Consider the following 22,655-nt stretch of genomic DNA (forward strand, 5'->3'; position numbering starts at 1 on the left):
TGGGATAAACTTGCCTCATACCTACTTGATTTCCTCACCAAAAGTGGGATTGACATCAGTCGTTGTCATGGCCAAAGCTATGACAATGCAAGTAATATGAGTGGCAAATATTCAGGGATGCAGGCAAAGATAAATGAACACAATGCTTTGGTTGATTACATACTGTGTGCTGCACACTCACTCAACCTTGTTGGCCAGATTGCTGTGGACTGTTGTATTGAAGCAGTTTCTTTTTTTGGATTTCTCCAAGGATTGTACAGTTTTTTCTCTGCATCAACCAGTCATTGGACGATTCTTAAAGATTCACTACCAAAGGGATGCCCAGTGCCCAAATCACTCAGGGACACAGTGGAGTGCCAACGCTGAAGCTGTGAGTGTGGTTGTTTTGGGATACCCCAAGATCCTTGAAACGCTAGAGGGCATCAAGGATTATGAATCTCAAAAGTCATCATCAAGAAAAGATATGAATATCCTGAGTTATGCAATGCATCTGGAATGGTATATTTCAGCCATTCAGCAGGCGAGGTCTAAGCTTGCAAAATGCTCAAATTGACCTTTCCACTGCTGTAAACCTAATGAGGAGTCTTGGAACTGTTCTTCAACAAATGTGGGATAGTTCCGATGAGTATTCAGAGTAGCAGCCGTGTTATCACTACAAAAGTTTTTTTTTTCTCCTGCTGATAATAGCTCATCTTAATTAGCCTCTTAGAGTTGGTATGGCAACTTCCACCTTTTCATGTTTTCTGTATGTATATATATCTTCTTACAGTATGTTCCATTCTATGCATCTGATAAAGTGGGCTGTAGTCCACGAAAGCTTATGCTCAAGTAAATTTGTTAGTCTCTAAGGTGCCACAGGTACTCCTGTTCTTTTTGATGAGTATGAAATTCAGGAGGCTGCAAGGACTGCTAACCATGAATATAAGTCAGCCAGACACTGCAAAAGACAGAAGACATGACGATGCAACTGACCACTCATTCAATGACAAAGAGGCCTTTGGAGTGAATACCTTCATCACAATCATCAACAAACTGAAGAGTTCACTAGAACATCGGATCGAGGCTTAAGAAAATATTGACAAAACCTTTAGTGTACTGACAAATTTTTTGCCTAACATTTCAAGTTCCAAAGTCAGTGAAGGTATCAAACGTCTGTATCAGAAGTACCCAGACAATGTCCCAGTAGATTTTACTAAAGAGTTTCTTCAACTTGTTGAATTCACGTCACTCTGCTATAGAGAGAAAAGATGATAAAAGCAAATCTATTTGCAAGTACTGCGTTATGACTGAATTAAATGTGATAGAAGATTTCCCAAATGTTGAAACTGCATTATAGCATTTGTCAGTAATGATCACTAACTGTAGTGGAGAATGTTCCTTCTCTCTTCTAACAAGGTTAAAAAATGTCCTCCAATGCACCATGACTCAAGAGCATCTCAGTGCTTTGTCCCTCTTGAGCACTGAGGATGAAATCATCAGGTCTTTGAATTACGTCTCCAAAACGTCTGTTAGTCTATAAGGTGCCACAGGATTCTTTGCTGCTTTTACAGATCCAGACTAACACGGCTACCCTCTGATACTTGATGACATCATTTATGACTTTGCCACAGCTAAACTAAGAAAAAAATTGAGTGTAATGAGAGTAAAAGAAACTTAATTTTACATAAATATGTATGCAGATAAATATTTGATGACTGTGTAATTTTTTTCAATATGTAATTCATACTGAGGCCTTGCTTCCCATTAGCCTTAGGCCCCTCATAACTTTAATCCCACTCGGCCACTGGTAAGGTTTGCAGATGACATAAAGCTAGCTGGAATGATAAATAAGGGCAAATAATTTAGCTCTATCTGGATTGTTTGATTAAAATGGGTGTAATCAAACATGCATTTTAACAAAGTCAAATGCAGCAATTATATATGTAGTAATAAAGACTGTGACATAAGAGACTGTGTCCTGAACAGGATGTATGGGGTCAGATTCTTGTGCAATGCTTTGATATAAATGGGAATATAGCACAGACTTAAGAAGGTTGCTCTATTGTGCTCAGGTGCTCTGGTATCCACACTTTAACAAAGATACTGAAAGAGTTCAGAAAAGAGCCACAGCTACGATTCAGGGTCTGGAAAACATGCCTTTAATTGATAGAGATAAGCTACCAAAAAGAAGGTTAAAGAGTGAATTGATGAGTCTATAAATCAACTTGTTAATCTAGCAGGCAATGGCATAGCAAGATCCAATCAAGCTACAGCAATTCAACCTGGAAATGAATTTTTAAACTGTGCCAATAACTTACTGGAAGTTTATCAAGAGGAGTGAGAGACAGGATGTCTTTCTGAATGATATAGTCTAATTCAAACAATTTAGGTGGCTTGACCCAGGAATTAGCAGTCATCACCGCCCCCCCCCCCCGTACCTCACCTGTTAGGTAAGGGGTCTGGCCATATGATCATTATAATACTTATGGCAGGTGTAGTGTATTAAAGTGCTCTCTGTAGTGAGTGCTGCTATGGGTGTACTGAGCATGCTGCCCTTGTTAGCCCTAAGATTGTGGGGACTGCTTTTGACAGGTTGAAAAATGGCAAAAGGGGGCAAATCAGAGGAGGGAGGTGGCCACGTTCTGAGCAGGGGGTGAAAATTTACTGGCCGGGGGGGGGGGGAGATCGGGCAGCATTAGGAAAGGGGCTAAAGTGCAAAATCAGGGAGGGGGAGGCACAGTTAAACCCAGGCCTGAGGCACCAGCAGAGGGTGTCGGACAGCAAAACCCTGCCAGAAGCAGGGACAGAAGCGGTAGCAGTTACCCCACTGGGTCTCAGACAGCAGTGCTTGGCAAAATAGTTTTGGGGGGAGGAGAGGTTTTTTTTTGTATGGTCACACAAATTGAGCATGCATATAAATAACTGCTACAGATAGCACATTTCTACACGTAGCATTCTCACATACACTATAATGCAAAAAATGTTATCTAGGCATCTGCTGTATCCGATACCACTAGCAGTTTCTTCCAGTCCATTACCTATCGGTCACTGCTACCAGTAGCACTTTAATAGGTTACACCCGACCAGCTCTGACTGAACACTGATGTGACATGACATTCACCCTGCTGCTGTAGCCAGAGTGATCCTAGGATACTAGAGAGACAAGGTGGGTGAGGGCACAAGCTTTTACTGAGCCACCTGCAGAGGTGGCGAGAGAGAAAAGCTTTCCAGCGCCCCACAGCTCTTCTCGCTCTCTCCAGCAGCAGCCGGGCCAGTGACTGCTGGTACATCGCCCACCTTCGCACCAGGGGCGTCTCCCGGCCAGGGTGGCAGCAGGGGCGGCTCTAGACATTTTGCCACCCCAAGCAGGGCGGCATGCCGCGGGGGGGGGGGGGGCTCTGCCGGTCACCCCAAGCACGCGCTTGGCCTGCTGGGGCCTGGAGCCGCCCCTGGGTACCAGACTGACAGGATGCAGGCGCCGCCCCATAACCCGGGCAGACCCCCGCGGGCACCGACCCGCCGCGCTAGCGAGGGGGCGGCTCTTGGAGCAGGGCTGTTCCGGTTCAGCTCCGCTTGCGGGGCCAGCCAGGCGGCGCGCTGCAGCCTGTGCACACCCGGGATGGGGACACGGCGCCGCCTCAGACCCGGGACCTCGGCAGCTAATCAGCTGGGAGAGGACAGACTCCGCCCACGTGGCCAGCGCGGGGCGGTGCCATTGGCTCGGTCATTGCTGCAGGGTCACGTGGGCGCAGGTGAGTCGGGAACCGGCCTTTGCTGCCCCCAGAGTCACACCTGGAGGGCGGTGCCGTGTCACGTGACTTGCAGCGGAGGCGCGCGGCCGGCCGAGGCAGGTGAGGGAGGGGTCGCAGCGCCCCGCTCCAGTCCAGCGGTGGAGGGTCCCGCGCGCAGGCGGTGGCTGATAGGGGGCGGGGCTCTGGGCTTCCTCGGGGGTCGTTCGTGGCTCGGGCTTCTCGCGCAGCCGGCCTTGGCTGTCCCCTTGCGGCTGCTGCTGCCCCGTGGCAGGGCCCGGCTCCTCTGCGCTTCCTCCCCCTGCCCACGGGGCTGGTCTGGCGCTTCGCGAGTGGGCCCGTGACGCGCGTGGAAACTCCTCGGCGCTGGGGCAGGTGGAGTTCCGGTGGAGGCCGGTGTCAGCCCGGCCTTGGAACCGGAGCGCCCTCCAGCACCGGCACCAGCACCAGCCCGTGGGAGCTGGAGGTGCCAGCGCCGCATAGGGAAGGGCGCTGGGCCACGAGACAGCCGGGTGGTTCCCCTCCCGTCCCCAGCTGTATCCATATGGTGGTTCTCAAACTTTTGTACGGGTGACCCCTTTCACATAGCAAGCCTTGAGTGTGACTCCCCCTCTCCCCTATAAATTAAAAACACTTTTTATATATTTAACAGCGTTATAAATGCTGTAGGCAAAGCAGATTTTGGGGTGGATGGAAGTTGATAGCTTATGACTCCCCCTGTAATAACCTTGTGGCCCCCTGAGGGGTCCTGACCCTCTATGGCAGGGGTTCTCAAAATGGGGATCTGGCCCCTGCACAAAATACAAACCAAACTGTTTTTAATGTTTAGATCTACTAAAATAAATCTGCCCTTTACCTGTACCAATTTCTTCTGCCTTCATTATTCCCACTGTCTCTGTTTACATTTCCCATTATAGCCCTGGTATGTCTTCTGCTACTCTGGTGTTTTCTTGTGAGCTTGCCACTGTTTAGATTTTGCATAGTCTAGTCCTTTCTCGGTTCATGGATCTGACCTGAGGATGTCTGAGAACATTTGAGATTTGCAAACCACTTCACAGACAAATGGCCCAAATCATGGTTACCCCTGAATCAGGGCTTTGGAGTGGAGCCTGGAGCCTGGAGCAGCTCTGGAGCAGTGGAGCTGCAGGTTTTTGCCTGAAGCGGAGCCGGAGCACAGCTCCAAAGCCCTACCCTACGTTCCTTTGAGCTGGTTAAACCAGAACAAAAGGGCAACAGTATGGGGCCCTTCCGTCTGGAACATGCACAACACAAGAAGCCTGAGAGCTATAAAGCCATCTCTGGCTTTTTGCTCCCGCATCCCCAGGAGCTTTGGTGTTGGCAAGTTTATAGGCGAGAGGTTCTTACTCTCACCTGACTCTGCTCAACCTAAGTTGGTTCTTTTGGATAACAGAACTAAATATTACATCCAAACAATGCAGTATGTTTATTGGAGAGATGTAAGTGCACTGATTTAAAGACCTAAGACATTGCTACTATTTTTCAATGGACTATATTGTTATAAATGCTATATTACTTGCAAGTTATAATTTATTGCTGGAATAATGCATTTTTTTTCCAAGCTCAGAGCAGTTTCCAATAGGTGGCTTGATACCTGCTTCCTTATGAGCTTTACTCACTGATCATTTTAAAACTAACCCTTTAGAAGAGTAAAAAAGGTGGTATGGAGAAACTGCATAGGATGTGTTAGTCTAGTTTTTTAAAAAAGACTGTTTTAACCACTAAGATGAGGCTGATGTATGATAGAAAACACTTTTTGTAATAGGATATTGATACAGCTGCTCCGTCGGTTCTGATCCTTCATATGACAAGTAATCTCCAGTCCCGTGGAGGTCAGTGGGAGTTGAGGTAGCTGAGCATCTCATATGATTGAGTTCATAGTGGATAAAAAGAGGGTATGGATGCTGAGAATTTGTGACCATTATCTTTTGTATTACTCCCTTAATGTTTCATTCACATTTTATTACAAAACATTCTGGACATACTAGGCCTGAATCCAATCTCATTTACCCTGCAGTACATTCAGTGACTTCAGTAAATGAGATCCAAAAAAGGTATCCAATTCACCAGTGTTAATATCATCAAGATTTTTTAAAGTGACTGAAAATCAGGCTCATTTAAGGCTCCCAAGTTGGGAACAGAAGAACTGAGGTTCTAAAATCACTAGTCACTTTTGAAAAATTGGCCATAATGTGATCTTTTCAATGAACTAAGAAAACTTAAACATAAGAAACCAACTAATATATTATCTTATTTATATTAAAAACACCCCCTCCATCAATTTCCTCAAAACCATTTATTTCTACATATAATGGGCCAATTAAATTCATGATCTTATTACTGTTTCCCTTTAAGTGAGTTTGTAAATTATTTGGGATAGAGACTGACTTTTACTCTGTTTATATACTACCTAGCACAGTGAGGCCCTAATTCTAATTGAGGTCTCTAGGCCAGTGGTGGGCAACCTGTGGCCCATCAGAGTAATCCACTGGCAGGCTGCCAGACCATTTGTTTACATTTGTACAACTGCCCGCAGCTCCCAGTGGCCGGGAATGGTGAACCATGGCCATTGGGAGCTGCAGGGGCACATGCAAATGTAAACAAACAGTCTGGCGGCCCACCAGTGGATTACCTTGACAGGCCGCAGGTTGCCCACTGCTGCTGTAGGCACTAGTGTATACAAATAAGAAAAAATAAACTACAAAAGGTTAACACAATACAGCCTGCAGAACTTTTATGCTCTTTTTCAGGCAGATTAATAAAAAAAAGTACAGCAATAAATTTACTCAGGATAATAAACTGTTGTGTAAGATGTCAGGTCAGATTTTGCTCTCTATTACATAAAATGGAACCTTACTGGAACTGTAGTTTGACTGGTGCAACAAAGAGCCATATTTGGCTATTTTGGACAACTTTTCATGATAGACGTCTGTGGAAATATGGAGTAAGACAGAATTCCAAATTAGAGCAAATGATTTAATAACAGACCTGGTGCAATTTGGCCTACCCTACTGTGATGGAAAATAAATTTTAATCCACTCTTTCATTTAAAAGTAGTGTAAGAAAATAAATTGACCCACTCCAGAGATAGTCCTAATTAAGCTCTCTTGATTTTAAACTTGGGTCTCATTCCAAAAAGTAAAAACTGTTTCTTCTCAACATGCCATATGTGTGGTAAATCATTAGATTCATCAGCTTCTTTTACAATGCCCGTTTGCCCTATTAAACCAGTTTGCAGCAGTTTCAGTAACAGTGAGGAGGTGAATGTCAGCGAAGAAGACTGTGAAACCACTCTGTGCATTAATTACGTTAAGACAAGTTTTGGGGTAGTCTCAAACTAATTTCCTCTCCTTTCCTTTAAAAAAAGACTGGGCTCAGCTGTTGTATTTATTTCAAAATGTAGTTTTTACTGCACAAGTTTAAATTTTCACCCTGTAATTAACTTATAAGACCTGATCGTGTTCTTGTTGAAGTCAGCGGCATAGCTCCCATTGACTTTAGTAGAGGCAAAAATTAACCTTGAAGGAAAATAAACTGCCTCTTAAAATGGACATTTATTTATTTATTGGTTAGATAGCTAGTTGAATGGAAACAATCCATATGTCACTCTTAAAGTAGAAGAACTAAGATAAATGTATTAACTGTATTAACTTTTTTTTTAATTTCAGGTAACTTGGTTTAAAGCAGATAAAATGGTAAAACTAATTCACACCTTAGCTGATCACAGTGATGATGTCAACTACTGTGACTTCTCTTCTTCCTGCTTGGCTACTTGCTCCTTGGACAAAACAATCCGCCTCTATTCTTTAAACAACTTTACTGAACTTCCCTACTCACCATTAAAGGGTCACACTTATGCTGTCCACTGCTGCTGCTTTTCTCCTTCTGGACACATTTTAGCTTCATGTTCGACAGATGGTACCACGATGCTGTGGAATACTCATAATGGTCAGAGGCTGGCAGTGCTGAAGCAGCCCCGAGGCAGCCCTGTAAGAGTCTGCCGATTTTCCCCTGACTCCGCTTACCTAGTTTCCGGTGCAGCTGATGGTAGTATCGTTCTTTGGAATGTGCAGTCATTGAAATTGTACAGGTAAATACCAAGTTTTACTGATAACTAAGAAAGCATTTTGGAAATATAATATTCATATGGCCTGGTCATTAGAGGTGCTGAGCTTCTACTGACTTCACCAAGAGCTGTAGTTGTTAGCACCTCTCAGGATCAAGTCTTTAGGCCATGTTTACACTAGCAAAAATATAATTCACCAGTATACTACTCCACTGGTAGTATATTTATGATGGAAATTGTACTGTAGACATGGATAGTGCATTTTTACCACCACATTGTCCAACACCAAAATGAGGAAACTGGGCCTATAGAGGTATGGAAGAAGGAACTAAAATGGATAAAATCTCAGCACTTCAAATGCAACAGCTATATTTTGTTAGCATGAAAAATTAGAGCGTCCTGGAGATGCAGTATTTGATTTAACTGTTGTTTTAGCCCAGCTCTTCTAGGGCCAAATCCTGATTCCTTTGTGATCAGGGCTTGTCATTTGTTGCATAAATCATACTCCTTCAGTAGAATTGATTTATGGCAACTGGGAATAAGGGACAATGAGATTACAAATTGGGGCTCTGTCAGATTTGATTAATGAGTCAACATCTTAAATTTATTTAAAAAATAATAATCAAAATTCCTTTCATTTATACATTATGTATTGTCATAAATTAGTAATTTACTTATACGCTTTTCATACCTTTTTACTTGCCAGAGTAGCATACACTTTAGGAAGTGTATGCCTGTGTATTACTCCTTTTGTATTGTACTGCATAATTCAGATTAAAATCTAGTTCTAAATATACATAGTATAATGGTATGTTATATTGTATTATAGTTTATTACAGAAATGAAGCTGGGAAAGGTTATTTTGTAAGCAATATGTTTAAAATGTCCACTATTTATCTCCTTCCCCCCCGTCCTCTATCTTTTGCTTGTAGAATAGTGTTCCAATTTATTTATTGTGGATTGATGTTGGCTTTTTTGAATCTAGGGTTGAAGAATTATATTCCTTTTCGGAGGTGACATCCCAGATTTTTGGCCATCAAAGGATGGCTATACCTCCCAATTACTGCTTGTAGAAGGTATACTTCGGTACAAATAGAAGACCTTCTTTTTTTTGCACATCTAAAACTCTCACTGAAATCAGTAAGGGATATGGGGACAGGATTCAGCCTGCTATTCAGTAGCAAATACTTATTTACAAAAATAAGGATGGGAATTGCCCTTTTTTCAATGATTCTGTTTACAGTGAAATGTACATTTTTAAAAAAAGAAAGATTTTTTTGAGGATTTATCTAGTTTGTCCATAGACATTGATAATTAGCTTTCTGGGCCAAATCCTGTAGTCTACTTCGGGGAAAATGTTGTTTGAATTTAGAGAGGGATTGCAAGTTTTGACCCTGGAGTTAGAAATTAAATAAAGGCTTCATTTCTTCATCGTCCTGAATAGTTCTTCGTGTTTTTTCACTAAAAAGCCCTGTGGCTTTAGCAAATTTCTTAGGACTTTGTGTGAAAAGAAGGGTACCTGGAGAACATTTAATTAACATTCTTTTGCTTCTGGACAGCAAGATGAGTGAATAGCAGCTTGTGTAGGCCAAACCTGTCTTTTACCTGTTGTAGAAGTGTTACTGCATGAGTGGATGAGCTTTCTGTTGCCTTCGTCTTAATGACTTAGAGGTAAATTGGAAAACTTTACAAAACTGAATATTTTTTAAATGTCTGAAATCCTATACATTTAAAGATTGACATACATTTTTTTTAAAGTGGTCTTTAGCCATTTCTTCCTTCTTTTGGATACATACAGAAGGCTTGAAGAGTGTGGGTTGTTTTTTTTAAATTGCCTATAACTTAGAAAAATTAGGAATGTCAAATCTCACTTTGCTCAGAGGACCAGTGAGAGGTCCCAGAGCATGTTTATCATGACCTCTTGAAGCATTGTATTTTTAATAGAAGTTTAGTTTATTCAGAAGATAAGTGGATGTTAACAAAACCAGTTAAACCATTATCACTAAAAATCCTTTCCCTTCTCAATTACTTGCATAGTCTTAGCGTATGTGATGTCACCATTGTACTTTCTCCAGTCATCAGTGTCTTCCAGTATGAATTTATAATTTAAAAAGCAATCCGAACAATTTAGTGTCAAACAAAAAACTCCTTTGTAGGCTGCTTTTACAAATAGTAAAGAAGCAAAAAAGAACAAAAACCCACTTTTTTGCCTTTGCAGATTCAACATTAAGGCCTGGAGGGCCAACTGCTTGTGTGACTTTTACTGCAACTGCTTTGTGTGTGCAGTTGCATTCTCAAATTTGGTACTGGCATGCACGGTTGCATGCACAAAAATGTGTATTGATCTCAAACTTTTATAAAAATGAGGCCTAATATGTGCAGTTAAAATTACAAAGAAAGACCGCCTAGAGAAAAATAATTGAAAATAATTTCATCCTTTAATTACCTGCCAGACACAAGGTCTATAGTCCTTTGTTTCTCCTGCAGCATTTGATGGTATTACTAATATTTAAAGGAGAGTAGAGAAAAGAATACCCCTTCCACACAGTTTTAGGTGTCGTGTCATTAACTGCTACAAGGGAAACAGAAATATCTTAGTCAAGTCTGTGTGTGTGAATGGATTACCTTTTAGTTTGTCTTTGGTACACTTAACTTCACAAAGTCTTATGAAGATGCTGTTAGAGTACAAAGTATTATTCATTATTATTTTATTATTAAACCTCCATATCTAGAAGCTCATATGCAGTTTTCTTAAGCCTTTTGATAACCTTAATTCTTCTTCAAGTGCTTGCTCATGTCCATTCATGTTAGGTGTGTGTGCTTGCCACATGCACTGGTGCCGGAAGTTTTTCCCTTAGTTGTATCCATAGGGGACCAGCTCTGGCATGCTCTGGAGTGATGTGCATATGCCATGGTATAAGGGACACTACCGGCTCCCCCTATCCTCAGTTCTTTCTTACTGCCAGTGACAGTGATGGAACATTCCTTGCTTTGGTAAACCTCTTTGTCCAGATCTACTTCCCACTGTTTCTTCAACCGCCTGTCTCCTTTCCTCCCTGCCTAGGCCTCTATAACTATGGACCACTGGGTCCTAAGTACTGTGGCTCAAGGTTATGTCCTCCAGTTTATTTCTAAACCACGCCCCCCCGTCTCTCTTCAGGGACCACTCTCACGAGAACTTGTTTTGGCAAGAGGTACAACCTTTTTCAGGTGGGAGCTGTGGAGGAAGTCCCCCTATACCACAGGGGCAAGGGGTTTACTCCCCTTACTTTCTGATTCCAAAGGGGGTCCAAGACCCATTCTGGACCTGCAAGACCTCAACAGATATCTCAAGAAGTTGACGTTCCACATGGTTTCCCTGGCCTCCATCATCCTTTCCCAGGATCCAGAAGACATACACTGCTCTTGATTTGAAGAATGCATATTTCCCCATAGCGATATTTCACAGGCACAGACGCTTTATCCATTTCATGGTAGGCTTTGCTCACAACCAGTTTGTGGTGCTCCCATTTGGGTTGGCGATGGCATTGAAGGCATTTACCAAGTGTATGTCAGTGGTGGCGGCTTACCTCAGACGCCAAGGTATTTGAGTTTATCCACACCTCTACTACTGGCTGGTCAAGGGGCAGTCCAGTGTCACAGTACTGCAAGCCACGTGCCACACCCTGAGCCTGTTGATAAACAAGGAAAAAATCAACTTTAGTTCCAGTACAGAGGATAGAATTAGTCAGAGCAGTAATTGACTCCACTGGTGCAAGAGCCTTCCTGCCACAAGACAGGTTCCGGCATGTGGTGGATCTCCTTGCCAGATTCTCTATGTTCCCTCTCACCATGGCCTGGGTCTGCCTCCAGCTACTAGGCCACATGGCAGCGTGCACTTAAGTTGTTTGCCACGCAAGGCTCAAGCTGTGGTCCCTCCACTATTGGCCCACCATCTGTTCCCCATCCAGAGATCACCTGGACAAGGTCATTACAATTCCACCAAGGGAACTTACCTCTCTGCGGTGGTTGATTGACCGAGTGTGGTCTTACAAGGAGTACTATTAGACAGTTCATGCCCCTCGGTCTCCCAGATTTCCGATGCCTCCAACCTTGGCTGGGGGGCACAAGGGACAAGATGCGGACCCAAGGGACATGGGCAGTCTGGTTGGCCTCTAGGGTCTTCCTGCTGACAGGAAAAGCGGTACGGGTGCTGACGGACAACACGGCCTCAATGCAGCATTTGAAGGCAAGGGGGAGCGTGCTCGTCAGCTCTCTGCCAAGAGGCGCTCTGTCTGTGGGACTTCTGCGTCCAGCATGCTCTACCTGGAGGCCTACCACCTCCCTGGCATGAAGAATATGCTGATGAATCGCCTTAGCAGGTCCTTCTTCTCACACTACAAGTGGTCGCTCCATCTGGAGGTGATCCAGATGCTCTTCCAGAAGTGGGGAACTCCTCAAGTGGACTTATTCGCCACCAGATGGAGCAGGCAGTGTCATCAGTTCTGCTCCCTGCAGAGCCTTGCCAAAGGTGCCCTCTCCAACGCTTTTTTTCTGTCATGGTCGGGGGACCTGATGTATACATTCCTACCGATTTCACTAATCAGTAGGATCCTGTCAAAGATCAAGAGGGACAGAGCATGGGTCATCATGATCACGCCAGTGTGGCCGCGTCAACACTGGTTCAGGACACTGGATCTGGCAGTAGCTGCCCCCGGCGCAGGTTCATGGCCCGTCTACTGCACCCAAGCCTTGCCTCCTTCCACCTTGCAGAATGGATGCTGTGTGGCTGAATCCAGAGGAACGGACCTGCTCTTGTGAGGTACAGCAGGTCCTCCTGGAGAGTAGAAAGCCTTCCACTAGAGCGACTTACCTTGCGAAGTGGATGAGGTTCTCCTACTGGGCATCAGGACGGAGTATCTCCCCGATGCATTCACCCTTGCAGTCTATCCTAGACTACCTGCTCCACCTAAAGAACCAGGGCCTAGTCCTATCTTCTCTTAAGGTGCATCCAGCAGCCATCTCGGCTTTTCACCCACGGGTACAGGGGAAATCATTGTTCTTGAATGAAGTGTTGTTCAGGTTCCTAAAGGACCTTGAGAGGTTCTTTCCACCGGTTCGGAACATGGTCCCTTAATGGGACCTCAGTTTGGTCCTTGCCAGGCTTACAGGCCCACCTTTCAAGCCTATGGACTCTTGTCCCCCTCTCCTACCTGTCGTGGAAAGTTGCCTTCCTTGTAGCAATTACGTTGGCCAGACGAGTGTCAGGGTTGAAAGCCCTGACCTCGGAGCCACCGTATATGGTATTCTTCAAGGACCAAGTTCAGCTGTGACCCCATCCGGCCTTCCTGCCAAAGGTGGTGTCCTCTTTCCACGTCAATCAGGACATCTTTCTTCCAGTGTTCTGTCCTAAGCTGTGCTCGTCTGCTGAGGAGAGGTGGCTGCACACCCTGGATGTTTGGTGCACCTTTGCGTTCTACCTGGAACATACCAAACCCTTCCACAGGTCAACCCAGCTCTTCGTCACAACAACAGATAGGATTAAGGGCCTGCCGGTGTCCTCTCAGAAGATCTTCAACTGGATTACCTCCTGCATCCGGACCTGTTATGAACAGGCACGGGTCCAACCGCCACCTATTGTGACGGCCCACTCGACGAGCTCAAGCGTCCTCAGCAGCCTTCCTGGCACACGTTCGTATCCAGGATGTTTGCAGGGCCGCAACGAGGTCTTCAGTGCATATGTTCACGGCACACTACACCGTTACCCAGCAGGCCAGAGATGGTCCTGGGTTTGGCAGAGCTGTGTTACAGTCTTTACGTCCATGAACTCCTACCTGCCTCTGGTAGTACTGCTTGGGAGTCACCTAACGTGAATGAACATGAGCGTGCAGTTACCTTTTTCATAACTGGTGTTCTTGGAGATGTGTTGCTCTTGTCCATTCCATGACCGCCCTCATTCCCAATGGTTGGAGTTCTCAGTAAGAAGGAATTGAGGGTGGAGGGAGCTGGCGGTGCTCCTTACACCGCGCCATGCGGACACCACTCCAGAGGGCGCCAGAGCTGCCTCACTAAGGGATACTACTGAGGGAAAAACTTCCGGTACGGTTCATGTGGCGAGCACGCACACCTAACGAGAATGAATATGAGCAACACATCTTGAAGAACACCAGTTATGAAAAAGGTGACTGTCTTTTATCAACTGTTTTGCTTTACCTTTAAATTACCTCACTTTGAATGCTGTGTGTAACTGATTTGTATCCGTTGTGGTGGCTACATTACTGTTCCTTAGAAAAGATCCAGTAAGTGACAGAAGTATTTTCAAAGAAACAGTTCACTAGATCTTTTCCTGGAGGAAGGAGAGGTGTCTCAGTTTTATCTGGCATTGAAGAAAGTGAATGACAGTTGTAAAAAGGTGGTGAAAAAAGTGTATTTGTGTTAGTATTCATGATGCTACGGTTAGGATATAATATGGAAAAACTGACAAAGAGTCCTATGGCATCTTATAGACTAACAGACATATTGGAGCATAAGCTTTCGTGGGTGAATACCCATTTCGTCGGCTACCCCTCTGATACTATGGAAAAAGTGTTGCTTCCAGGTAAACGTAGCTTAGTGTAGCTCTTATGTCTGTGTTTAGAGAGGGAAGCACCATTTCATGTGATTAATTTATATTTGTAAAACCACTGTAGATGCCTAACTCTCTTGGTACTTCTGAAAATAACTAAAACTGCTATCCACAAAAGAAAACCATCAACTATCCCACAATACAATAATCCATACAGAATAGATGCATAAACTGAATTTTGTCTCATGGGATAGAATTGTTGCTTGTGGTCCACCATTTTCCCACTTGGAGTCTGATCTAGAGAGCTTTGAAGCCAATTGAAGACTTTCCATTGACTTCATTGGGCTTTTGGATCAGGTAGGCCCACTGAGTGCAGCCAGTGAATGGGACACTCTGCTAATTTAAATGTGAGCTAATGGCTGGACATTAGAAAAAAGGCAAAACAAACCTGCATATCCACTATAAACTCCTAATTGGCTAGAGAGATTTTTTTTAAAGCTAGTTGTACATTTTCATTCCTAACTAAAACTTGGCATACAAAGCCTCTCAGAATAATTTAAAAAAATAATTAAAAAACCCTTCAGACTGACTTTTTAAAAGAAATTAAAAAAATAGAAATCAGTTCTTTCAGACATTTTCTTCTTGTATTTCTGTTGTTCAGAAATAGCCCCATGTCCTAAACTGGAAAATATTAGTCTCTTAGACACATAATATGGATCTATGCTTGAGTTTTTGCGGGAGTAAAACCCAGATCTGACAGACTGAAACATCTCTAGTTCATAAATGTGATTTTCTGTTTATGTATATTTAAGTCTCTGTTGTGATGGTTGCATGTTAATCTTTGATTTAGATGAATGTCTGAGTTGTAATTTGCTCAGTATCCTGCTCTTGAGAATACTAAATCCATGAGGGTGGGCTTTAGTTCAGGGCTCATTTTATTACTGAATCAGAATATTGCCTTGGGGTAACATCTCCCATTCTCCATCTGTGGTCAGAAATCACATCCCTGTGCACATGTTATATATGTGCTTATTTCACATCTGTTTGCATAGTTTGTCATCTTTTGTCCCTTTTTATTATGCTTTTTAAGCTCCATATTTAGAAACAGTTCAGTTTTTCACTTTTTTTTCTATATCATATGGTGGTTAGAGATCAAAATTTCAGAGTATTACATTCACTAAACTCAGTCCTTTATTCTCTTGCTTTTCAGATCTGGGAGTGTTAAGGATGGTTCCTTGGTGGCATGTGCGTTTTCTCCTAATGGAAATCTCTTTGTCACTGGATCATCATGTGGAGATTTAACCATTTGGGATGATAAAATGAGGTGCTTGTATAATGAAAAAGGACATGATCTTGGTGTCACCTGCTGTGATTTTTCTTCACAGGCAGTTTCTGGTTAGTTACTTTAATATTTTAAATAATTCCTTTCTCATATTATTTTTTCCTCCAGCTCTTGCTTTTATTCATAATGTTTTTGTCATCAGTGCTCAGGACTGAATAGCAACTGAAAGTATTCTTGATGTTTCAGACTACTCCCGGTGCCCCTCATTTGCCCTTGTGCTGGAGTTGATGATGAAGAAATGTTCTAGGAATCTAAGTAGGTGGTTGAACACTTCATAGCTTGTGTAGACCAAGCTTATTGCACACACCAGGGGTTCTTTGAATTCCTCTGTTTCCTGCACACCCACACAAGCTCCCTGTGTGCCACCCTCCCATTCCCCCTTTTTTAAGGAATTTCTTGCAGCTGCCCCCAGATTCTCTCCTGCTAGGGATTGTCTGTCCCTCATCTTCCCATAGCAGGGTCTCACATTCTCACGTCCCATACTAGTGATTCTGTGTACACTGCTGTTCTCACCACCCCCTCGTGTGCTCCATTCTCCCTTCCTTGCTCCCCAGATCTGGGGCTGTATGTGCCCCGCCATACCAGGTACCCACAATCTGTCTCTATCAGGGTTCTGTGTGCTTCATTCCCTCTTCTCCCCACTCTCACCTCTCTCCCCCCCCCCGGCAGGGGCTCGGTGGATCCCCCTCCTCCCATGCCAGGCTCCCCCATTCCTCTTCTCAATGACAGGGGTTTTGTGTGTTATCCCATTTCCCTCTCCCCCTATAACAGTCTCTCCTCTTCTCTCCCATGGCAGGGATTCTGAATCCTCATTACTTCCTTTCCCCCATTTTCCTCTTCACCACCATTCCAAGGGCTCTGCCTCCTACTTCCCCCTCACCCCCATGCCAAAGGCTGTGTGCCTCATTTCCCCCCCTGCATGCCAAGGGTTGTGTGCATGCCCCTTTCTCCCATGACATCCCATACATTCTTCTGCCTCACTATTCTTCTTTATGTCTGGGAGTGAATTCATTCACAAGCTAACATGTTCAACTCTGTTGGGAGGAAGAGCAGAGATGAAATGGGTATTATGCTGGAAGGCAGTAATGGGTGCCATCAACTAGTTGTTTGATCTATAGACAGTTGTTAAGGTGCTTGAGTCTGTAGCTGTGCTCAAGAGGGGCTTCATGTTCCCCCCATTTTGGTTTTCCAATTTTCCCCAAAATCAGTAGGGTTCAGGCCATTAATGCCTAGACCATTATCTGAAACTTTGTAATTTGATTGGATGGGGCATTCAAAGATAATCATGTTACAGACAGACGGATATAGTGACAAGCTAACAGAAAAATGCTGTCAAATTGAGTGTAAGGCCTTTGCAAGCTCAGCCAATAAGCAGTCCAGCATATTTATAAAATCATTCAGTTGCTGATATGGAAGTTGGGTCCATATTAAGTTAGGGTCCATATTAATAGACCTCCACTGGCTGGATAATTAAACCTGCCAAGCACAGGTAGGTATGATAGATGGGCAAAGCTGGGTCCAAAAAGCAGATTACTGGAATTTTGAACCAGAATATTCTCCTTGAACCCACAAAGGGGTTCCCTCTTTCATATAAGCTTCTAGTTAGCAGGTGTCTAATACATTTGAAGCTCCTCTGCTGTCTAGCTGCAGAGGAAGGATGGGGAAGATGGCCCTTTCTGTGTCCTCTACCCTACAGAGACCCTGATTGAAGAAAGCACTTAATCAGATTCTTAAGTCGCATTGATTTCCCATTTATTATTTTCTTGAATCAGGGCCAGAGTTTCCTGGCTGCTCTGAGGGAGGAGAATCTTTGCTATCCTTCCTGTTCCCTAGAGACTGCACTGTCAAACAGGGAATGTCTCTGCTAGTCTACCCCTCCGTTATCTTCCTAGCTACTGTGAGAAAGGGAGGGAGAAGGAGTTTCTGCTACTCTAACCCCATCCTCCTTGCTCCATTTTGGTTTTTTTTAAGCAAGAGTAACAGCACCTTGAAAGTGATATCAGTATAGAATCATAGTGTAGGACTAGACACAACCACTATAGGACATATAGTCCAGTCTTCTGCATTGAGGCAGGACTAAGGATTATCTAGACCATTCCTGACAAGTACTTGTCTAACCTGTTCCTTAAAATCTTCAGTGATGGAGATTCCACAACCACCCTAGGTAATTTGTCCCAGTGCTTGACTACTCTTACTATTAGGAAGTTTTTCCTAATATCTTACCTAAATCGCCCTTGCTGCAGTCTAAGCCCATTATTTCTTGTCCTGTTCTTGGTGGATAAGGAGAACAATTTATCATCCTCCTCTGTATAACAATCTTTCATGTACTTGAAGACTGTTATCATATCCCCCTTCAATCTTCTCTTCTGCAAACTAAACAAACCCAAGTATTTTACTCTTTCCTAATAGGTCATGTTTTCTCAACATTTAATCATTTTTTGCTCTCCTCAGAACTTTCTCAAGTTTGTCTATATCTTTCCTGAAGTGCGGTGCCCAGAAATGGACACAGTATTCCAGTTGAGGCTGTAACAGTGCTGAGTGGAATGCTTACTTGTGTCTTGCTTACAACACTCCTGCTAATGCATCCCATAACGTTTTGTGGTTTTTTGCAACAGTATTACATTGTTGACTCATTTAGTTTATGATTTACTATAAGCCCTGATCGTTTTCAGGAACACTCCCTCCTAGGCAGTTATTTCCCATTTTATATATGTGCAGTTGATTATTCCTTCCTAAGTGTAGTACTTTGCATTTGTCTGTACTGAATTTTATCCTGTTCATTTCAGTCCATTTCCTCAAGATCATTTTGAATTCTAATTCTGTCCTCCAAAGCACTTGCAATGCCTCCCAGCATTGTATCATTTGCAAACTTTATAAGTATACTCTCTATGCCATTCATCCAAATCATTTATAAAGATACTGCATTGAACTGCACAGATCCCTGCAGGACCCCACTCAATATGTCCTTCCAACTTCATTGTGAATCACTGGTAACTGCTTTCTGAGTATGCTTGTCCAGCCATTTGTGCACCGCTTTATAGTAGGTTAATCTAGCCTATTTTTCTCTATTTTGTTTACGTGAGATCACATGAGACAGTATCAAAAGCCTTATTAAACACGAGATAATTACGTCTACTGCTTCCCCCACAGCTACAAGGCTTGTTATCCTGTCAAAGAACAATATTAGTTTGGCATGCTTTGGCTTGATTTGTTCTTGACAAATCCATGTTGGCTTGTCACCATATTTTCTTCAAGGTGCTGACAAATTGTTTGTTTAATTATTTGCTCCATTATCTTTCTGGGTACCAAAGTTAAGCTGCCTGGTCAGGGTTGCCCTTATTCTCTTTTTTTATAAATAGGTATTATATTTGCCCTTTTCCAGTCCTCTGGGATCACTCCTGTCATCCATAAATTCTTATTCTTTCATTATCACTTTAATCCAAGATGCCTTCCACCTTCAGCTAATTCCTCCTTGTTTTTCAGAATCAAATCTAGAATAGCCTTTTCACTAGTTGCTTCCTCCCACTTTTTGTAATGTACAAGTTGTCTCCAGTGCTGGATAATCTGTGCTCTGCTGTTTTACTTCCAAACAGATGTCTGGTTAGTTGAAGTCCCTAATTGCCACCAAGTCTAGTTTTGGATGATCTTGTTAGTTTTTTGTTTGTATGTTTTTTTGTTGGTTTTTTTTTTAAAAACTTCATTCACCTCTTCTTTCTGATGAGGAGGTTTAAAGTAAACTCCTACCATGACATCACTCTTAGCTTTTTTGCCTGTTTTATCCTTACCTGGAGATTTTCAACAAGTCTGCCTACGGCTTCTGTCTCAACCTCAGTGCAAGTGTGTACTACGCCTCCCTCTTTTCCCTGCCTATCCTTCCTGAACAAGCTGTACCCTTCTATACTGATGTTCCAGTCATGTGAATTATCCCACCAAGTTTCTGTGATGCCCATTATGTCATAATTGTGCTTATTCACTAGTATTTCTAGTTTTTCCTGTTTATTCCCCATACTATTTGCACCAGTATACAGAGATCTAAGATGTTCATTAGATTTCCCCTCTGTATTCCCTCTTGTATCTCCTTTGTCCATGTCATGATTGCCCATGTTGCTCCCAGATTCTGACCCTTTACCCAGGTCGCCATGTTTTGGACTTAACTGTGGGTTTTTGTTCCTGTCCAACCTAGTTTAAATCTCACCTCAATGGGTTAGTTGGTCTGTGTTGGAAGATACTCTTCTCCTTCTTTGATAGGTGGACCTTATCTCTGCTCAGCAGTCCCTCGTCCCGGAATAGCATCCCGTGGTCAAGGAAACCAAAGTTCTCCGGGCACCACCATCTATGCAGACATGTATTCAACTCCACCGTGTCTCTCTCTGCCTGGACCCCTACCCTTGACTTGAAGGATTGATGAGAACACCACTTGTGCCCCCAGTTCCTTCACCCTCACTCACAGAGCCCTGTAGTCACTTCTGATTTGCTCAGGGTTATACCTCGCAGTTTTGTTAGTGCCCACATGATGAGCAGCATGGGGTTTTAATCACTGAGTCGGATGATCCTTGGCAGTCCTTCCACAATGTCTCAGATACAGGGCCCTAGCAGGCAGCACACCTCCTAGGACGCCAGGTCAGGCAGGCAGATGGATGTCTCCATCCCCCTTAGAAGAGAGTTGCTGACCACCATCACCGACCACTTGCACTTTCATTTTCTCGTGGGAGTGATGGCTGTGATCCTCCGAGCCATGGCAGTGCATGACTTCACGACCACCGCCTTTTGAGGGAGATTCCTCGTCCCTCAGGGCGAGGGCACCATACCAGTTTTTCATCTTTATTGACAATGGGTTTGGAGCAGGGGTGGTGCACTGCCTACTTCCAGAGGTAATCAGCAGCCAGCTTCCTCCCTTTGAAAGAGCTGTTTCCTCCTCCTTTGGTGGTTCGTCTGCAGTCCTCTCCAGCTGGATGGTTTCCTCAACCTTGAGGTCTCCATATGCATGTTTTCAATGAATTCTTCATTTTTGTGGATGCTCCTAAGCCTAACCACCACCTCCTGTAGCTCTCCCACCTGCTCCCTGAGAGATTCTACCAATAGGCACCTCTCATGCAGGATAGTCTTCCCAGCCTGGCTTTCCGCGATAGGGAAATGCAACCCGCAATCTCTGTGAATCCACACTAGGACCTGGGTATGGTCAGAATCTCTTTCTCGATATAGATGCAGGTGGAGGAGCCAGGAGCAATGTTGGGATTGGTGAGGTGACCTTTCTAAATCATGCTGATTTTATTCTTTCTCCCTCTTACAAACTCCCTCTCAAACTCATCTGTTTGCTGCCCCTTGTTCGCTAGCTCCACCTGGCTTTTAAGTCCTTGTCTCCTATGTCAGTCCTGCCCCCTCATTCTTGACAGTTTCTTTGCTTTCTCCAAAGTTATGAATAACAGCAGTGATATTGACCGGTCTTGTTTTTTTTCACTCTGCTGTTGCTTGGCAAAACCATGAGCTGCAGAAGAGGCATGTGGAAATGTCTGTCTGCGGAGTCAGAGCAGAACTGTATTAAGTTATTCCAGGGCCATAGACACAACATAATGTGGTGGCCAGTATGGCCCGACTCTGTACTTTAAGTGACAGTGGTCCTCATCTCCATTTAAAGAGAGGCAGAGGTGGCAGCTGGCCGGCCCCTCCTCACTGTGCTCATTCCTGCGGCCAGGATGTGTCCACTGGAGTGGTGAACAGGTTAAGACAACTACTCCTGCCACATAACGAGTCTTATAGTTAAAACCCCGTTGAAATATGTGGGGCTGTTCAAACTTCTTAGCGCTATTATATCAGGCTATCTACAGACTTAGGAGGACACCACTACACTAGTTTTTAAAAAAATGAAATCTGAGATAATTGCAGGAGTTGTTGCCCTGGGCATGGGCCTACACTGCCTGTGCCTTTATCCAGCCCTGAGAAAGACGACGCTACACTTATCTTCATTCCCTTCACATTTGGAAGGTTATCTTTGGAATGGAAGTAGCTAGAAATTTAACTTGTATTTATAAATGGAAATTTAACTTCTACAGAAATTGATATCTTTGCCTTCTACACTTGGCAGGGAAAGTTTGTATTTGCCTTAAGCAAGTAGATTTTTCATATCCTACATCAAACCAGGATTCATTGAGGAATTTATGAGGGATCGCTGTGAAGAGATGTGTGGTGTAGTTGTGTAAATATTGAACTTGTACAGCAGAGATAACAGTAGTTACCTAACCAGCAGAAATGCACAAATATAAATGAAGGAGAATCCAGAAGAATGACAAAGGTGTGAAACCCTTAAGTTCAAAAGTGTCTGGCAGGTTGCAAGGCTAACATATATTTCATAAAGAGCTAGAAAACCCCATAAATAATAACTTGATTTTTTGGGAGACCATAGCATGAAACAGGAGCCTTAGTTTCAGTGGCAATAAATTGTTAGCATGTAACCTGCCTTAATAATCTCATCATTTATTTCTGCTTTCTAGATCTGTTTGTGAAGCCAAGGTTCATAGGTTTTTTGTGATCTTTCATGAAGTGGTAAATAAAATTCTATTTTCAAAGTTCATAAATATGCCAGGCACTGTTTTAGTGAAGTATCAATTGGAATTTTTAAAAATGCCAAAGAATCATAATTACATAGTAAGCATGTTTCACACTACCGAACAGTATTGGTTACGCTTAAGACTAATATATTACAGAAAGGTTTAACTATCATCTGCTACAAAGAGACAGGGAAAAGTTGAAAAAGCAGAAAGTGATCATATGCTACTGAATGAAAAGTTAGCGATTGATAATACCAAATCTATCAAGTGTGTGTCCACTGAAAAGTGCGTAGTAATAAGGGGAATAATTTCCAAATTGTGAGGGACAGCTTTGAATTATTCTGTCATGATATAGAAGGGGGTTTGATGTTTAAATAAAATCTCTAAACAGGGGAAAGACTCCCAGAAAATT

The 22,655-nt window shown here is 43.4% G+C and overlaps 1 protein-coding gene across 10 annotated transcripts in view; it reads left to right on the forward strand.

Annotated features, from left to right (window-relative positions):
• The first annotated feature begins 3,584 nt into the window (after nucleotides 1-3,584).
• WDSUB1 (WD repeat, sterile alpha motif and U-box domain containing 1) overlaps nucleotides 3,585-22,655 on the forward strand; it is a 67,848-nt gene continuing 48,777 nt past the window's right edge. For 3 of the 10 annotated variants that reach the window (XM_030579285.1, XM_030579288.1, XM_030579289.1), the window contains exons 1-4: nucleotides 3,586-3,826; nucleotides 7,415-7,836; nucleotides 15,567-15,751; nucleotides 15,885-15,953. In XM_030579285.1, the coding sequence (XP_030435145.1) occupies nucleotides 3,599-3,826; nucleotides 7,415-7,836; nucleotides 15,567-15,751; nucleotides 15,885-15,953 (904 nt within the window). In that variant the 5' untranslated portion in view covers nucleotides 3,586-3,598. Of the gene's footprint in view, nucleotides 3,831-7,414; nucleotides 7,837-15,566; nucleotides 15,752-15,884; nucleotides 15,954-22,655 lie in introns of those variants that run through there. The other 7 variants (XM_030579284.1, XM_030579281.1, XM_030579287.1 and 4 more) reach the window with 7 other exon arrangements.

Source organism: Gopherus evgoodei, chromosome 11 (assembly GCF_007399415.2).
Source record: "Gopherus evgoodei ecotype Sinaloan lineage chromosome 11, rGopEvg1_v1.p, whole genome shotgun sequence".
In the NCBI taxonomy this organism is placed as follows: Eukaryota; Metazoa; Chordata; order Testudines; family Testudinidae; genus Gopherus; species Gopherus evgoodei.